This window comes from Sphaerodactylus townsendi, linkage group LG02 (genome assembly GCF_021028975.2).
Source record: "Sphaerodactylus townsendi isolate TG3544 linkage group LG02, MPM_Stown_v2.3, whole genome shotgun sequence".
Classification (NCBI taxonomy): Eukaryota; Metazoa; Chordata; class Lepidosauria; order Squamata; family Sphaerodactylidae; genus Sphaerodactylus; species Sphaerodactylus townsendi.
In genome coordinates, this window is record NC_059426.1 from 67,447,155 (window position 1) to 67,467,083 (window position 19,929).

The 19,929-nt window shown below is 43.4% G+C and overlaps 1 protein-coding gene across 1 annotated transcript in view; it reads right to left on the reverse strand.

Moving 5' to 3' along the window:
• The window catches only part of PTPRN (protein tyrosine phosphatase receptor type N), a 39,060-nt gene that overhangs the window by 17,274 nt on the left and 1,857 nt on the right, over nucleotides 1–19,929 (reverse strand). The window contains 6 exon segments of the mRNA XM_048484420.1: nucleotides 1,261–1,377; nucleotides 1,514–1,829; nucleotides 2,415–2,595; nucleotides 3,586–3,691; nucleotides 5,028–5,141; nucleotides 6,081–6,131. Of these exon segments, the coding sequence (XP_048340377.1) occupies nucleotides 1,261–1,377; nucleotides 1,514–1,829; nucleotides 2,415–2,595; nucleotides 3,586–3,691; nucleotides 5,028–5,141; nucleotides 6,081–6,131 (885 nt within the window).

A 19,929-nucleotide genomic window follows, 5' to 3' on the forward strand; every position in this document is an offset into this window, starting at 1 on the left:
GAGAATTTTACATGGGAAGAACTTCATTTTTAAAGAAGAAGAGTTTGGATTTATACCTTCCTTTCTCTCCTGCAAGGAGACTCAAAGGGGCTTACAAACCCCTTTCCCTTCTTCTCCCCACAACAGATATTTTGTGAGGTAGGTAGGGCTGAGAGAGTTCCAAAGAACTGTGACTAGCCTAAGGTCACCTAGCTGGAATGTGGCAGTAGGGACACAAATCTGGTTCACCAGATAAGGCTCCACTGCTTATGTGAAGGAGTGGGGAATCAAACCCAGTTTGCCAGATTAGAGTCCACCTGCTCTTAAGCACTAAGCAATGCCAGTCTATATGATCATTACATATAGAGCCAAAACTATCTGGAAGCATTGACAAGAATCCCTTCTCCAAGATGAACCTGCCCCCAGTTAAGACCATCCTAAAACCTTATGATACATGCCCCCACTTTCAGAACCAAGATGGGTGAACACCAGGGACAGGGTCTTATCTGTCGTGGCACTATGACTTTGGAATTCCCTTCTCAAGGAGGAGTTTTGCCATTTACCAAATCTATCCTTTACGCCCCAAACAAAAATGTTTTTATTTTGCCAGGCCTACTGCTGATTTGTCTCTTTTCACTTCTTTCTTGTTGAATCTTTAACAACGACTAATGTATAACTGAATTACCATTTTCTTTTTGATGGCAAATTGATGGTTACGTTGTCGAGTGTTTTGTTTTTATGTTTCCCACCAGCTCTATTGCTCTATTATTGATGCTTTCAATGATACTACCGGCCCTTCTGTTGATTTTAGCGCTGCTGGATTTTAACTTCTGTATGCTTTAATGAATATTTTAAGTTGCTTTGGAAATATCTTATTCAGAATGAAGGAAATAAATATTTTATTTAAGAATAATATATAAGAGGAAAGGTCTTGACCCTCGAGTCTGCCTGGAAGTCACGCTGCCCACTTGGAAACTCTCCCCATTAATCTCATATGTGCACAAGAGTGGGTTGTGGTTCCAAACAGTACAGGGAGAGTCTATTGCATGAGTTCAGACTTCAGGTCTGATATTGAAAGACACATTCTGGCTAAGTTCTCATTCAAAATTAGTTCTGGCTTCAGGGGGTCTGGGTCAGACTAGTACCAGCATATAATAGCCTGTCCCCTTGTAAGCCAGAAGTGTCTTCCTAGACACAGCCCTCCCTTCCCTTCCAGATACAGCCATCCCAAGGGTCCATAACCTTCCTCCCAGATCTTTTTATACATCCCACCATTCTTACCTGGACTTTGTAGGAGTTGGAGTAGACTGATGAGTGAACTGAGCTGCTGGGGACTGAGGTCCTGCAGTCTGATCCCATAGCTGTCAAGTACTGCCGAGAGTCTCTGTACGACTTGGTCTACATGCAAGGTGGTGGAAGAAATTAACATTTTGTTGTTGCTTTTCAACAGTCACCAGGCCTCCAGCACTCAAATAATAAGCTGTTATGGTGTTTAGGAGGTGTCTCATTGCAACACAGAGCAGAAAGGCGTTACCTGATTCTGCCAAAGGTTTCCAGGGTTCCCCTCCATCTTCAGAGTGACCACCATAATCCTGAAGGAAGCCTTCTGTCCTGGAATCCTGTGTGTGCTGATCCTTAGAGCTGGATTTACCCGTCTGCTTCTGTGTCAAGAACAGGGTTCCCAGATCTTGAAAAAGCTGGCCTCCATCCAGCCCCTGCTGCCCTCTGTACGAAGGGGCAGTGCTGACTCCAAACAGGCTCTTGGAGGCAGCAGCACGGTCCAAGAGAATGGGGGCCTCAGGGCTTCGAGGATTGGTGTTGTCCTGGAAGGGACCATCTGGATAGCTAAGCTGAAATAGGAACATGGAGGGAAGAAAGTCCTTAAGTTTCCTGGGAAGAGAGGCCATCCAGCAAGGTTCATATGAATCTCTCTGCCAGGTAAGAGATAGGCTCCGGGTATCGCATCCAAAATTAAAATTACATTACCTGAATTTATTTATAATAAGTTTGACATCTGAATGTTAAATGGAAAGGGTAAACTACAAGTTTAAACAGTTTAAATAAAGAAAAATGATGCACCTATAATGAGAGTATACTCACTTCCTATATACACTACACTTCTAGGCAGATGGATTTCTTTTCAGATGGAGCCATAGCTCAGCGGTAGAGCAGCAGCAACATGCACCTTGTCTGCATAAGTGCCGTGGTTTAATCCTTGGCACCTCTTGCTTAAAAAGAGGTCTCAGATAACACCAAGCCACAGTAAGCGGGATTCAGCCTGGTACACTAATCAAGACTACGACTTGGGATGGAAAACTTTGCAAGCCCTTGCAGAAAAAAAACCCTTTTAGTGAAGCTGGCCAAAAATAAAAATCCAATCAGCAATTCCACCTGCGGGTTGAGGTACTAGAGCTGCAGCTTTGACAAAGACTCACCTGGTAGTGGGGGTAGGAGCGGAAAGCCTCCTTATAGCCAAGCTCAGGATGAGAGGGCAGCAGCAGTTCCAGGTACCGCTGAAGAAGTGCTGGAGGGAGAGGGGGCTGGCGAGCTGCCTGGAAGGAGGCAGGCTTAAGTGGTAAAGAAGACCTCCTGGGAACCATGTGGATTGGTGGGAACCTAGGAAGAGGACACTCAGTCAAAGGCAGGACGCAACTCGGTTGCCATAAAGAACGCATATTTTTCCCACCCCTTCAAAATACATACCAAATAATGAAGCAACAAAGAGTCTCACAGCACTTTCAAGACTAAAGCATACTTTTCGGATGAGCTTTTGGAAGTCAGAGACCACTTCAGTGAGAGTGGTCTACACATATTCTGACTGGAGCATTTATTGTTTTGACTATCTTTTTTTGACTGTGCTATGTAATGTAATCCAAGTTCTGGGATCTTGGACCTTCTAGCCTCTCCATGTAATAATCCTACTGTCCTTTTTCTAAAGCAGATTTGTATGCATATATATTCTATTTGCCACCAGAACACAATGCTTTATACATCTGAGAAAGCGGGCTCTGGGCCATAAAAGCTTATGCAGCAATAAATTCATTAGTATTTCAAGTGGCCCAAGATACTGTGTTTTTTTGGCTTCAACAGATTAGCTTATCTGCCCTTTTTTGAATGTATCTCACTTGCTAGAAAATCACAGCCAGTGCCTCTAGACTCACGCTCTGCAAGAAAAGTCTCTTACCAATACAATTAGCATTCTCATGACAGTGTCCACTGCTTGAAAAATGAAAACAACACTGTGGGGATCTCTGTTTATGCTGTATCCTTCTAAACATCTGTAATACTCTGTTTAATGCCCCATTGATACCCAGCTTCACAAGAAGGTTCTCAAAAGTCCACCATCTCCAACAGATTCAACAATTTTCCCTTCCTTGAATATCATCAGATCTTACTTTCAGCTCAGGAGAACACAGACCAAAATGGATTCTCAAACTGTCTTGGTGCCCCTTTTTAAAACTGCCATCTTGAATAACAAAGGAATGGGAATCAACTAGAATCCACTAACTCTCCAGTAGGTACCACCACCACCCCACCTCCCAATTCTTGCCTGGCTAAAAATGAACAACAGCTGCCCTCACAAGTTTTCCAAATTGTTCACCTGACCTGTCCTCAGACATCAGGTCCCGTGATGGAGGAAGGTAAACTGTGGGGATACGTTCCATTTCCTGGGAGATCATGTACTGTGTGATGTCATCCTGCCATGATAAACCTGTCATGAAGATGAAAAGTCAGAGTATGACCAGGAGGAGGCAAAAAAACCATGCAGTCCTTACTGGACCTTCCTATGTGTAGCGGAACGGGCCTACTTTGACCTGCAGGACCTATTCCACCCAGCCCTCTTCCAAGGGTTCCTAGCTTCTCCTGAAAGGAGTTTTCTCTCTCCCTAAGGTAACTGCTGCCACTACTTGACCTTTGAAGGAATTTCCCACTGGGGTGGGTCAGGGCTCCCCAGCTTCCTTTCCAACTCTGAGGCCTGGCCTCTGTATCTCCCACTTCCCCACTCCTGGGTACCACAAGGATGGTTTTTGGCCTGGGGCACCTCTGGAAGAATAGCTGTCTGCCAATTGCCAGTCCTCCTGCTGATGCCCTCTTTTTTAAAAAACCAGGTCCAAGATGGTGGAGGTCTATGTGCTATAGAGAACTGCTATCAACATCCAACATTGAAAACTATTTATTAAAAGAAAATATTTACAAGCATACTTCTAGCATAGCACCAGATGGAGCATGAGATTCAAAAGAAATTGAGGGATAAACGCAATTCCTCTGTCCCTTTCTCTGTACATAACCAGTCAGTTGTTAAAACAGGACTTCAGCTTTGGAAGTTTCAGCTGCCTACAGATTCTCCACTGCCTGGAAGAAGTCCTTCAGCTCCTTGGGCAAGCACATAATCAAGATGGCTACTGCCTCCAGAACTACAGCAAGAGCTCTGTCTCCTTCAGTGGTCTCAGCCAGAAGAGACACTCCCTCTCTGCTCCCAGGAGTTTTAGCAGTTCCCCAGTGGCATAGCACCAAAGGGGAGGGGGCATGGCGCACCAGGTATGCATCGGTGTGGGGGCGTTCCAGGGCAGGGATGTGGCAGGGGAGCAAGGCGCACTCCGGGTGCAGTTCCTCCTCGCTCCGGCCCTGCAGTTCGCAGTCCTCATCCCCTTGACCTGATCAGTCTGGGATAAGGAATCTTTTCCTGGTAGCTACAAATAGCCTCTTCCTGAAGCTCCGCTTTCCTTTTTAAGATCTCAAAATTGGTGATACCTGCTTGGAGAAGGAGGGGGGCTTAACCCATCCTATTGTCTCTCACTACCTGTATTAGCATTTCTAAAGATGGCTTGGCAGGGTTGGAATTCTCCTGGTCAGAGGAAAAGATGATTAAAATGTTCCCTTCAAACCTCAAGGGGAGGGAAACCATTTCTTCACACAATGCAACACTTCCAAGGCAACAGGAAGGCAAGAAAAACTTCCCTTCTGAATATCCTTCCCAGCTTTGTGCAACCCTGGTCTGTTTTCCCCACGCATGCCCATTCCTCCTTCTCTAACTGGTGACCACTCACCCTGTGCCATAAGGTGTCGGAGCACATCTTGTAGACGCTGCAGCACAGGTGCTGTGACTTGGAAGTAGGGCTGGTCTTCTAGTGAACTTTCCTGGCACTGACCAAACAAGCCATCTGCAAGTACAACATAGACAGAATCAAGTTGCCAGGCAGGCAGGATGGTAATAAGCTGGCAATCATGCAAGTGAGGAGAAACTTAATTGTAGAATAATGCATTTATGCTGAAAACATAATATGCCTAGGCTAATTGCTGGATTCGAAGATAAAAGGGGAAAAGCATTTCAGAGGGCAGTCATGCTGGTCTGCAGTAGACGAGCTAAATTCAAGTTCAGTAGCACCTTAAAGATCAACAGACGTGCCAGGCTATGAACTTTTGAGAGTTAAAGCTCCTTTCACCAGGTATGAAAGGAAAAGTTTTGTCCTGTTGGGGTAAACAAGGTACCATTGCTTCTTTCTGTACCAAAGTGGGGTTATGCTATCATATCACAATAATTAAAATGCAATATTTATTTCAATATCAATGTACATTTGAAGAGTATGTCTGTTTCACAGAAGAAGAACAAGAAGAAGAACAAGAACAAGAAGAACAAGAACAAGAAGAGGAGGAGGTGGAGCAGTAGGAGGAGTTTGGATTTATATTTCAACTTTCTCTCCTGTAAGGAGACTTAAGGGGGCTTACAAGCTCCTTTCCTTTCCTCTCCCCACAACAGACACCTTGTGAGGTAGGCGGGGCTGAGAGAGTTCCGACAAACTGCGACTAGCCCAAGGTCATCCAGCAGGAACGCAAACACATCGGTTCACCAGATAAGCCTCTGTCACTCTGGGGGAGGAGTGGGAATCAAACCCGGTTCTCCAGATTAGAATCCACCTGCTCTTACTTACTACACCACACTCTGGTTTATCCTGTCGACATAAAGGCTTTTAGACCAGATGCTGCTATATACAGTGTCATCCAAAATATACTTCAACAAACTTTACAGACTCTCGGGATGTACTTTGTACCTCCACAGCAGTCTCAACAACCAACCTGCACCCCCATCTCAGCTCATTTACCTTGCACACAGACCTCCTGCTCAGAGCACAATCTCCTGTCGAACAGGCAACCTGGAAAAAGAGACAAGGACAGGTCAGATTTCCCTCAACTGAGAGACAGAAAATTCAGGAAAGATATTTCTTTTTCTTCATAGGCTACCTTTCCTGATGAGAATTAAGGCATATTACTACTAAAATCAATGCAGCCAGCATAGTATAATAGATGCAGTCAAACTGAGCACTATCTCTACAGCAGAAGCTGAAAATCCACCTGTGGTTGTTGAGACAATGCTTTTGGCAAGGCAGGACTGAGAATGTACGCTAACATGCATCAATATCCCTCTAATCAGTTTTCTTCCAGCCTTGGAACCTTCTTGCAACTTGAGTAGCTCTTCTGCTGAAGTAAGGTGCCTTAGGCTTGAAAAGGGATTTAAACTTGATTGAGAAAGGTATTAGGACACATGCCACTAAATTAAAATTATTACACTGACAGTGCCAAAGTCTTACAAGTGCGGTAGGAATGTCCTCCTGTACAAACATCTTGGATTAAAGTGTCACAAGTCATTTGTGAAATGTTGGCTATGGATTCACATTTTAGTTACTACCTTTAACACTACCCGGGCAAGAATTGTCACCATAGATACTATTGTGAAATAGGAGTTGATACAAAAATGTGACTATGACTTAACATTTATTTAATTATGAGAAATCTTAAAAAAGAAATCCTGACTGCAATATGCTAGGTAAAATATACATCTAAAATGATTTTTGATGTCAGGGTTGTCCAGATTGATCTAGAGCAGGGGTGGCCAACCTATGGCACTCCAGATATTCATGGACTACAATTCCCATCAGCCCCTGCCAGCATGACCGATTACCATGCTGGCAGGAACTATTGAGAATTGCAGTCCATGAACATTTGGAGTGCCATAGGTTGGCCACCCCAATCTAGAGCAACCACCCCTGTTGCCACAACATAGTAATTAATACAGTTAGAAGACACCACTACCATCCCCCAACTCACACTCGTTATAATATAAAATCATAAGCATTTTACAGAAAGTCTTATTTCCTTTAAAAGCAGCTCTTGGACATACAGGAACAACAAAATGGAAGAGGTAATTTAAATATTTAAATCGCTGAGAATGGCAAATCTCCAAGTCTGGATAGATCTGGGATTTATAGATTTCTTTAAAGGAGGCACTGGCACTGCATTTATCAGCAGACATTAATGAGATACTGAAATACAAAAAGAGGCCCAATACCTAGATGGAGGCAGAAATTGAAGCACTATTACAAGGCAAACTGTGTTTCATTAAGCCAGGATTCAAGCATTTCCAAATCAGGTTCAGCAAACAGATTTTTTTTTAAGTTCCTTGATTATAAGAACAGAAATCAGATGAAGTGCAAGTTGGCTTGGCAGTTGATAGATAGCGGCTGCAATCAAGACAACATTAAGGGCATTTATGTCTCACTGAAATCAATTGGATTTAAGTGCACAGTTAAATGCTTGATGGGGCAGTCTTACAAGCTGGTGCACTGGCACCCAATCTCACAGCTTAAGGATAAAGGTTGAAAGGATAACAGCAAACTGCTGAAGTTGGCAGAATCTCCATTCAAACTGCCAACTCTCCGGTCAGCGGAAGGAGAGAAGGGGTTTTGCCCACATGCCAGGGCTTTAATAGCAACTCTACTCTGCTGTTGCTCAGAACTAACCAGCGGCTATTAAGGAGATGCTATGTACCACACACGGGCCTTGTGTTTAATTGTTTCCAAGTGGTGTCAAAGGACAATGATAATGTGTAAAGGGCTTGTTTCATCTACTGTAACAACTGCCCTGGAGCATTTAGAAACAGAAGTAATGCTTATCAAGATATCTGAATGAAATACAGGGGTTTACTCTAAAGGCACTCCAATGTAACATGGGAGCTGATGGTTTAGGAAGAATAATTTAAAGTGACAATGGGCTGGCAGAATGAGTGCATGGCACAATAGAGGAACAACCCCTACCTCTAGTAGAGACAATGCACATTAAGTCCCATGGACTCTGACCCTCAACAGCCCAGGCCAAGAGGACATAGTACAGTGGTGGTGAACCTTTTCATGACTAAGTGCCCAAATTGCAACCCAAAACCCACTTATTTATTGCAAAGTGCCAAAACGGCAATTTAACCTGAATACTGAGGTTTTAGTTTAGAAAGGCGGTTGGCTCCGAGGCGTGCGTTACTCGAGAGTAAGCTTGGTAGTAGTCGGTGGTTTGCTTTGAAGCAACCATGCAACTCTTCCAACGGGTGACTCATGACCCTAGGGGGTTTACTCAGAAGCAAGCCCCATTGCCAGCAACCGAGCTTACTCCCAGGTAAAGGATCGTGTTTTAGTTCTTCGCATGAAAATCAGTGAGGTTTAACAGCACTTAACCTACTGCTTCCCCAAAACTAGGTCTTAGGTTTAATGCTAATAATCGAGCCCAGTGGCCCAGGCCAGCCTAGATGGGGGGGGGGGACTCTGCATGTGCCCACAGAGAGGGCTCTGAGTGCCACCTCTGGCACCTGTGCCATAGGTTTGCCACCACTGACATAGTAGGTCACCCTTATTTCCAGTTCACCCAACTCTAATTGTTTTACAAAAATTCTACACTGAACCTTCTTAGCCCCCAATTTAAGCCAGCCCAGAAAGAGGTTTCACGTGGGACTATCCCAGAAAATGCTGCTACATCTGTATTTATTCTGTCGACTTTAGACATAGTTGTGGTCATTAAGGCTCTGTAGATATCAACATCAAAAGGAGATGGTCACTTTGGTGTGTTGGGTCAAGTCATGAAGTGGTTTATATGGGTCACCTTCAGGAACTTGAATTAAGAATGGAGAGGTACAGGTAAGCTGGGGACATGTTAAAGAATAGATGTGCTTGGAAAAAGCCAACCTCAACAGGATGGGAAAAAATCTGAACTAACTAAAACCTCCTATCAGTTGTCAAAGTCTATTTTGTACAGAGCACAGAATTTCTTCAGAAATCTCATGGCAAGAGCAAATTCACTATTATACTCTGCCCAGTATCTTAAGGCATACATTGGATAGCAAGAAGAGATGTAATTACAGATATAATAGGAATATGGAAGACAGATCCTGACTACAGGTGCACACAGATCACTGAATGGTAAGTATGGCAGGAAGCCACATGCCACCTGGATACAATCTGGAAGATATAGTGTCAGCACTGATCAATTCAGCAGTGATGTTAGTGTAGGCAAGCCCGGGCACATGAGGTCAATGACAGCATACCAAACTATTTTGCCTAGTACAGCAGCCCCCCTGCTTCCCTTTCAAAGCAGGGATGTATTTGAGCCAGGCCAGGCTGCAGCACAATTCTAGGCCTGATTTTACACCATCCATCCCTTCCCCAAGTAAGTGCCAGCAGCTATCCACCCTACAGTGGGTGCTGTACCACCAAGGCATAGAGTGTGGTTGCTCAGTTAGTCTGAAAAGAGAGCAGGTCCCTGCAAACTACCATCTCTCTGAAAAGAAGAAACTGTCACCTCTACCACTTACTGCCATCCAGTACCTTCAAACAGAATTGCCTCTGAGACCAGAACAACTCACATCTAACCTACACGATACCTGATGCTGGCACATCAATATCTTTGCAGTTACACACCGAAGTTCATTTAGCACTCATGCCTACCCCTGGCCTATTGTTTAGTATAAACACCAGACATCATCCTACTGTTAGAGCTGACCATGGTGCTGAAACAGATTAGCGGCCATCATTAGCATTTGAAAAAAAGGGAGTCATTAGCAGAAGGGGGAGCAAAGGACAGATTTTGTTAAGAAATGGAAGCTGGATGAGGTCTCCTAGCTCAAACTGTAATTGGACATGGGGGAACTAACACCCCAGGCATCACAGAATGCTCTCTGTCCTGCTGATTTGCTTTTTCTCAAGGTCAGATTTACATTATACATGCTCTACCCGCAGGACTTACTTTTCTTACTTCGAAATATTCAACAAAATTGATTTTGGAGTCAAGAAACTGGACATTGGTTCATTAATTAAATGCCAATTTTTAAAAGTGTAAGTCAGTTACAACGATCAGCATTCACAGCACCTGTGGTTGAGAACAAATCATTTGGAGCATGCAGAATATGAGAGCTCAAAAATTGGTACAATTGGTACAGTCTCAATTTTTATGTTCTAAACAGACTATAAGAGAAAGGGAATTTACCACAGGATATGGCTAAGTAGGAGAAGCTGGGTAATCTCCAATTTAAAAAAAATTAATTGGATTTTAAAATTTTATTTAGGTTTCTGCTATTGTATATGTATTTTAAAAATAATGTGGTTTCAAATTAAATCTGACCATAATCTTTTAAAATGTAAGTTATGACCATTATGGTTTACAAAGTATTATTGGTCCATGTATGCAATAAATGAAGGGAAAACATCTTTGCCAGCCTGCAGACAGATCTGCTCAAGCTCATGTTCTTCTATTGTGGCTTGATAAAGGGGGCTGGGACTGGCAAGTCACCCCAAGAGTCATCTACTGACATATCTTGATGACTTTGAATTCCCATTTGGTGCTTAGTAACTATCTGAAACTGGCTTGGTATTATAAGCATTTTGAATTAAATAATTTAGACATTTACTGTCTCTTTCACGGAAATCATCCATTTACCTGTCCTTCCAGTAAAGATATTGTGGGGTATTGTGAAATTGTTATATGAAGAGAGATTGAAAGCAGATGAACCCCAAAAGGAACACAGGGAAGAATCTCCTTCTAACACAAATCCAAAGTATCTGTCCATCAGGGCTGCAAGATGATCCCATTTGATGTCATGAGCATTAAATCACATTTTAAAAAGTTACTCATTCTATATAATTTTATAACACAGTAAAGGTTAAATATTTCACAATTGCATTAATGGACTTAGAAGGGTGTAACAGCAATTACAATTGCACTGTGATATACTTGAAATATAAAGGTTCCATTACATGCTAAGGCAATATGATTGTATAGATGTGGTAACAAAAAAAAAGATGCTACTGGTTGTGGTGGGTTTTCCAGGCTGTGTGGCCATGGACTGGTAGATCTTGTCCTAAGGCCAAGGGCATGCTAAGACAATGGACTCCACCCAGACACAGGATTTGTATTCACCAATACTGCTGCTGCTGCAGGGAATGCAAATGCGACTACAAATGTCAGCACTACAATACATTCAATCACACCTTTGCATAGCAAATTCCACCCAAACACTTACTGATTGGTTGTGGTGGGTTTTCCGGGCTGTGTGGCCGTGGTTTGGTGGATCTTGTTCCTAATGTTTCGCTTGCATCTGTGGCTGGCATCTTCAGAGGTGTATCACAGAGTTAAGTCAGTTACACTATCCCTCTGTGATACACCTCTGAAGATGCCAGCCACAGATGCAGGTGAAATGTTAGGAATAAGATCCACCAAACCACAGCCACACAACCTGGAAAACCCTCCACAACCAGCTGAATCTGGCCATGAAACCTTCAACTTACTGATTGGTTCCCTACCCAGGGACATGGACAATATATACCCCACTAAACATTCCCTTCTCACTAGACACAGTGTATAACAGACTTCTCTCTGTGATACAACTCTGAAGATGCCAGTCACAGATGCAGGCAAAACGTTAGGAACAAGATCTACCAGACTACGGCCACACAGCCCAGAAAACCCACCAGTTGAATTCGGCCGTGAAAGCCTTTGACAATACAAAAAAAGATGCACTTTTATTTAGGAAGTTTCAGGTGAATAGCCATGTTCTGAGCTAGAAGAACAAAATTTGAGTTAGTAACACCCTAAAAACCAACAAAATTCCAGGATATAACTTTGTGAGTCAAAGCTTACTTTGTCAGATACCATTTAGGATGTATATCTAAATAACAGATTGAATTTTTGAGTTAAAGCAATAATTTAAAATGGCCTCGCTCTTTTGACAATTTTTAATCAATGTTTAGTGGTAAGCCCACATATTAAACCCCATATCACTGGGTAAATTTTTCTATCTAATCTCCGCAAGAAAGAAACAGTAGGTTGTATGCAGGATAAAGTATCTGCACGTGATTTCCATCTAAAGATCTATGTGGGTAAGCAAGAACAACATGAGGAATTGACTATGTGCGCATGTGCACATGTGCAGAGGGGGAGAAACAATACTAGTTATTTCGTGCTGTGGCTCCACTTTGGGTATGTGTTTCACTGGACACAGAATTTTGCTTATCAACAGTTGAAATCACAGCCACATTTTAAAGTGCTTGAATTCTTACTTGGAAATGGTGGTAAGGTATATTAACTAAATGGGTGGACATTTTCTAAGTTATGCTTTCTCCAGCTTGAATGTCCAACATCTCTCTCATTAGTGTGGGAGAAGACATTTCTCCAGTTCATTGTGCCCTTCAACAAGATTTTGATTTTGATGCACTCTCAGAACACAATCATGTTATCTACGTTAACCTTTCTTCTGCTCCTGCTCAAAGCAATTGCCTTGTAAACAAAGCAATTAGTCTCATCAATTTCATCTCTGTAGTTCCTAGTAATATTTTCATTAGGAAGCTTATGCATTCCATTGCTGGTGCAGACACAAGGTTTTTAAATCAGCGACCAAAAAAAAAAAATCATTGAAAGACTTTGTGGTGTGTGGAGGGAGGAAGACCCAGGCAATGACTGAAATAGTTTGCCCAGACAAGATTACAGAAACAGAATAACATGTAGCACTCATTTGCCCTTACTGTTTGTGCATCAGGTGTTGTCAAGTTGCTTCTGACTTACAGGAGCCCTATGAATTAATGATCTGTAAAACATCTTATCATTAACAGCCTTATTCAGGTTTTGAGGGCAAAATCCAACTCATGCTGGCTCTGCCTTCCAACTTTTCCCAACATTATTGCCTTTTCTGGTGAGCCTTCTTTAATGTGACCAAAGTAAGATAGCCTCAGTTTGTCTTCATTACAAAACACATTTTCTTTGGGGTAGACAGAATGCACACACACTGGTGTGCAGAGAGACATGTTTGCAAGGGAAAGCCAGCAGTAGGGCAGTTTCTGCAGCACCTTTTCCACCTTTGCTGATCTGTCAGTATTTCTCTCCCTCCATTATCAAACTATTTACCAGCACCTGTTTGTAGTGACACAATGGAAAAGTGCAAGGAAGGGGGAAAAGAGAGAAAGCTCCCTAACACTTGATTAATATTTCATGTAGCAGCTGCCAAATGTTTGCCGCTTTCTTCCAAATATGAACAGGAAACTCATCCCTCTGAAGGCTGAAAGGCACGTGGCAGATGTGTAACCGCCTAGCATCCATGAGTTGCAGTTTCCTGGTGTGTATCTACCACCTATCTGTCGTCACATATTTCCCCTTCACACTTCACAGCATTCACTGTAGCCAAGCAAGAGATAACATGTCACCTAAATAAAGAACAAATCAGTTCAGAGATGCTTCAAAGTGGATTGGCCAGGTGGGGTGACTGAATGGAAGAAAGCTGCAATTTGTACCTTCCCTACCCAAATTATAACAGCCATATTTGGACCTTGTTTGATCCCTCCCGAGATTCCAACTCTTTCCAACAAAATTTAATGATGACAACTGAATGGGCTATTGCCAACCTTCCAAACTTCAGCCCCGTTGGAACAGCTGCACAGACCCATCTGCTCTCACTATGACTGAGCTGTCTGAACACACATACCTTCAGAAAGAATGGTTTCAGCAAGACAGAGCCATTGCCTTCTCATCCATAAGTTCATAGTTCTCTTTTACACCCTACACTCTAAGCCCAGCTGACTGGAATCCACAGGCTGCAATAATCATATGTTGCAGCATGCAAGATGTGGAGAATCACAGTTCCACAGTGAAGATGAACTTGGTACACACATATCTTAAGGACCTGGAAGGTTGCCCATATGGTCCCAGGCACCACCTATTCAGTATAATATTAATTCAGATACCACAATGCCAACAACTGCAAGTCTACATCCCTATCAACCAGGTAGCTTGGCGCTGACAATCTTTTCTAAGAGCATCCATCCTCCACTTTACTGAAAGCCACATAGCATGTGTATTAGTGGCTGCTTGTTCTGCTGCCTTCCCTCTAAATCAAATTCTGTTTGTTCTCGGTTACTGAAACACCCAGTGGGAATGTTGAGAGGTGGTACAAATGAAGTTAGTGCAATAGCAGCAGCTTACCCCTCTACCAACAGTGCCAGGTTTGAATCTCACCTGCCATGGAAGTTCACTGGGAGGCCTTTTGTAGCGATTCCCTCTCATTGATGGGAGGATAAAATGGAAGAGGGAGATGGTACCCTAAGCTGCTTTATGTCCCACTTGGAAAGGGCACAAGGATCTAATCTAAACAAAAGTTTCTCTCTCAAGGCTTTTGATAAAAGACCTGTTCCAACAGAAAAGACATTGTGCTTCACAAAAGAAGAACGATCTTAGTGTAGCAATTCCAAGAGAAGGCAGCAGTGTGCTTGTGGGCTCTGGGTGTTTGTGTGGGATTATACACATATACCATTCCTACTTTTAGCTGCTGAGAACAGGGGAAAATTGGCAAAGTTGGGAGGCAAGTTTTAAAAGTCTCTCCTTGCTTCTGTTCATCCCTAGCCTTCTGGAATGAAAACTGAAGGGAGGCAGGACATGGAAATAATTGGCCTTGCCTCCTATCAGGCACATCCACAAGGAACAATACAGCTGCCAAGTCAGTGACTCAGAACAGACCACAGCGGCAGCACACTCACATTGTACGACTGCTGACGTCTTTGCTAGTGTGAGTCAGAGGCCCCAAAGCAAGGGGAGTCTATAGCCAAACATATCAAGGAGGGTTCTACCTTTATCAGCACACCTGGCAGGTTCCAGCCACACACTCAGCAGATTACTAGAGAATCCAAAATATGCTTTCCAGACAGGGCTCAAACATGGATTCTTCTTGCAATTCAAGCTGATTGGTGATGGATCCCAGCACAGTGGCAGGGAGTAGCTGTGGCAGCTCCTTTGAGCATCTCCAGCCTCAATCCCCATAGTATCTGGAAGGAAGGAGGACACCTTCTGCTGAACTGGACAGGGTCTATAATTGCAGAGAGGATCTAGATGCCTCACATACAAGGTAGGCATGATCGGAAGGGTCTACTTCCTTTGGGGATCCGTTCTTCTAGCACAGTGGTGGCGAACCTATGGCATGGGTGCCAGAGGTGGCACACAGAGCCCTCTCTGTGGGCACGCACGCACAGAGTTTGTCATGTGGGGGGCTTGCTTCTGAGTAAACCCTCCTAGGGTTGGGATTCACCCGTTTGAAGTGTTGCATGGTTGCTTCAAAGCAAAGCCACTGACTACCACCAAGCTTACTCCTGAGTAATGCATGCCTCAGAGCCAAACGTTTTCCCTAAAGTAAAACCTCAGTATTCAGGTTAAATTGCCGTGTTGGCACTTTGAGATAAATAAGTGGGTTTTGGGTTGCAGTTTGGGCACTTGGTCTCGAAAAGGTTCGCCATCACTGTTCTAGCATTTTCCCATTTACTCCTACCCAAGTTAAACATTAGCCATTCTTTGAATTAATTAGTAAGATATACTCCACACCCAACTAGACTCACAGCCCAATTCAGATCTCATGGGGGGGCCAGGGATGGCACCGCTGCCACTCCTCCTTCAGAAGGCTTCCAGATGACACAGTCAAAAACTGCAAGAGATATCTCGCCAGCCACTGCTCTGAAGCAGAGTGTCATTCATTTGAGATCTAGTATTTTCATCACTCCCAGGTACCCTGAACCCCTCAGGGGAGGGCGGTCTATAAGCCCAATAAATAAATAAATAATTTTTTTCTTAGCTAGTTTAGCAGTGTAATCCAATTACACCTTCCTTTGGGATCCTAAGAACCTGGCTGGGGCTCTGAAACAGCTCAAGAACTTATTTGTTGGGACTCCAAAGACCATAGGAATAATCCTGTTTCATACAGGACCATACTGAAGCCTCCTACCACAAAAGGCTACAGCCCCACCATATTCTATGGATCCAACACTCAACTGCAAATAGTTAGAGAGTAGATTTTCCTTCTGTGACTCTTGTGTAAGTGTTGGTTCTTTGAGGATAAACACTTTTGATTAATTTGACCCCTCCCCACTGTTTCTCAAATGGCACCGGAGGAGGAGGAAAAAGGATAAGTAGCTTCAGAAGGAACCACCAAAAATGTCAGATCAAGTGGGAGAGGTGGGCGGAAACCACAACATGAGTTTTCTTAGGACCTGAGAGACAAGAGTAGAATGGCACTACCTCCTCCCAAATCAGAAAATATTTAATTTCCATTTAGAGCTGCTAAGGCCGCCCACCCCCCAGCCACTGCTGGGGCATGGGGGGTAGGGTTGCCAGATCCAGGCTGGGAAACTCCTGGAGATTTGGGGACAGAGTCTGAGGAAGGAAGGGAGCTCAGTAGTTGTACAACACCATAGAGTCCATCCTCCGGTGCATCCATTTTCCCCAGAGGACCTGATCTCTAGTCTGGAGATGAGAAGCAATTCTGGAGGATTCTGAGGTCCCATTAGGAGACTGGCATTCCTATTTCCATTCTTGACCTTCCCCTTAAGCTTTTGCAACTGACTGAAGGATCATTCTCCCAGGATCATCCTGACCGCTTTTTATCATGGCCTTTGTGAGATGGGCATTTAGATTGTCTCTCTCCTCCCCCCCCCTGCAATTAAAGGATTTGTCATAAATTCACAGGACCATAGGAAAAGCCCTAGAATAGAATGAAGAGAAGATTCCTCAAGGATTATATTGTGGTTTATGTCTCCCACTCAGTCCCTGGACTGGTTGGAGTCTTTGCTGAAGGCAGAGACAAAAATATTTGTACAGTCTTGGGTTTCAAGGTTACCAGGCCAGGAACTGTAGCCTCATTTCTGAAATGTAGCAGAAGTCCTGTCAGTGCATACAAGCCAGGACAGGTCACAGCTCAAAGAAGTCTTAGACAGAATTATCAGGTATTCAATTTATAGATTCCCCAAATATAAAAATCAGGTTTTCTGCTGAACTCATGTTGAGTCAAAGGCATCAGACAACAACATGACAAAAATCACAAACTGCTAAAGAGTATACTCTAAAACTTAGAACAAATCCATCAGCATATCCACCCAGTTTGCACAGACATTTTTGAAAGCATTTAGTTAAACCTTAGTTTTTTAGAAATGCTAATGAGTCTCTCACACAGAGTACCATTAACAACACTGTAGATGATGCATTAGCAACAGGATATGGCTTCAGATCAAACTATGGAAGGCCATGAGAAATCCAGTGTTTACAAATGCTTAACCTAGCTATTAATGCTCCCCGCCTCCTGCCCCAAGAACAGTGCTCCATTTCCACTATGTTACAAATTGGAGAAAACCCATTCAGCCTCCTTGTGTGTGTGTAAAGTACCATCAAGTCACAGCTGATTTATGGTGACCCTTATGGGGTTTGTGGGGGAAGAGACTAATAGAGCTGGTTTGCCTTTGCCTTCATCTGCATAGCAACACTGATATTCCTTGATGGTTGCTCATCGAAATACTAGCCTGGGCCAAAACACTGCTTACTTCCAAGATCTGATTAGATGGGGTTAGCCAGGGGCATCCAGGTCACAGCCAGCCTTGTTGGGACTCTCAAAAAGAACAGAAACTGACTATATAAAATGAAGGGAGGAGGAATAGACCCCTACAAGCCATAGTCTCATTGCCTTGACCAATGGAAGAGCCATGGCCACTGCTACTCAATACCCCTAGGACAGTGGTGGCGAACCTTTGGCACTCCAGATGTTATGGACTACAATTCCCATCAGCCCCTGCCAGCATGGCCAATTAGCCAAGCTGGCAGGGGCTGATGGGAATTGTAGTCCATAACATCTGGAGTGCCAAAGGTTCACCACCACAGCCCTACGATGTTATTCACTAAGTTAAAAAGAACATGACCAAACAAAACAGCCAGGTGATATGATTTAAACAGCTCTTCAAAATAACATTTCCACCCCACTTCCCTTTTCTGGTTTCAGTCCTATTACAGTAATCAAACAGTCCATCTTTTCAGGCCTTATCAAATTGGGTTTAAGCAAAAATGACTTTTAAAGGTCACGGCTAATGCTGCACTGAGGCCAGGAGGGAGGAAAACATCTCGACATTCAGTATCCTACATATTTTCAGGCTCAGACAGGATCTTCATAAGCACAGGTGTTACAATAACTAGTTAGCCTAAGCCACGGAGGTCCAGACGGTTTTGATTTTCAGCACAGCTCGGTTTCTAAAAGGCTCACAGCTGTGATTTTTGAAAACAGAAAACAGAAAACGAGCATTTCGCATAACGTTTCTATCGCTCACCGTTGTGGCAAAAGAGGCTCAAATGGGAAAAGAACACACTTGCTAAAATCTTTGACATTATAAATCCCTCAAGCTCTACGTTTTGGCCCCATCCTTTCGGGGTGCCTCTATTTCTACATCTTAGCACACTTGTGTATCATCTTGTTCCCAAGTCTTTCAGTATTAGGAGAATAACAAAGCTAACCTAGGCAGCACTGCCTCCAATTACCATTTCTTCCAAGACTGAATAAAGTGCGAGTCACATAAATGAGATTATTTCACTTGGTAAATAACCCAATGATTTACCAACTTAAAATTTAATTTAACCAGTCGGAAAGCTATTCTTGGCCTGTCAATCTTATCACTTCTCAGCTCCCAAGGATTTCTAAGCAAGTGCATAAATTTGGCTAGCCTCTGACCACAGGTGCAGAAATTTGGTTAATCTCTGGTGATAAGGTGATAGTATTTTTCTGCCAAATGGTTACGTGAATCAGGTTAAGTTATCACATGGCTAATGCACAATACCCATTGCTTTTGCTGAATTTTTAAAAACCTCATAAATTATTCAGCACATAGCCAGATTGCATAATTATGATTTTGCAATGCATTAATGTCTGAATTCTGCCAGGCAGCTACACCAAGGAAATCAAGTCAAGGCAGGATGGCTGAGAACTCTGATGAGGCATATATCCTATAGGAGACTTAAATGTAACAAAACATTGTACTTCTGAATCAATGGGAATGCAAATGTTAGCATGGGATTTTTCATCAGGAAGGAAAATTATGGACCTGTCATCTTCAAATTAGCAAATGTTCATTCTGGCTACCAGGAGTTCTTTAACCCCTACTTAAAAAATTATTACAAGAGGTGGAAGAAATTAGACTTCAGTTGAACAGAGAACAGCAGGATGAATCATTTCTCGTTTAATATTTTTAATAGCCTCTAAACAGTCATTAAAAAAAACTTGAAAAAGGAAGATTTCCTGCCCTTTTCCTAATGCATGTTCTTCACTGCCCTGATTTGATCTCTGGCTACTTTATCAGCATCTCGCCAAAGATCTCTTTTCCCAGGGTCCATCCTTGGGGAAAAGAAGAGGTCAGTTTTGAAATACAAGAACCCAGCAAAGCATCTGCTCCAATGCCAGGCCTGGGGCTTTGCCTTCTAGAACCACAGAAAAGAAGAGGCCAACCATCCCATGAGACCTAGCCTGCTGCACGAAAAGCTTATGCATCTTTCATGGTTATGGCACACCCTTCCTGCTTCATGCACAGCAGCCAGTCAGAACTAAAAGCTTCACACTGCCACCAGGTCCACCTTCTCTGGCAGAGCTTACTGCCCAGGTACAGTCCTCATATTTTGGTCAAGCTCACCTCCACAACTACCACTGTGCCACTCCAATGGCTTCCCCAAAGCTGCTGCGGTGCAGAACTGCAGAGGGAGCAAAGCATCCCCCCCCCACTCATCCCACAGTGTCCAAGGTAGTCTCCCTGCCCTGTAAAGCTGGAAACTGCTCAGCAAAAGGGAGTCTTCCTCAGTAAGTAAAGC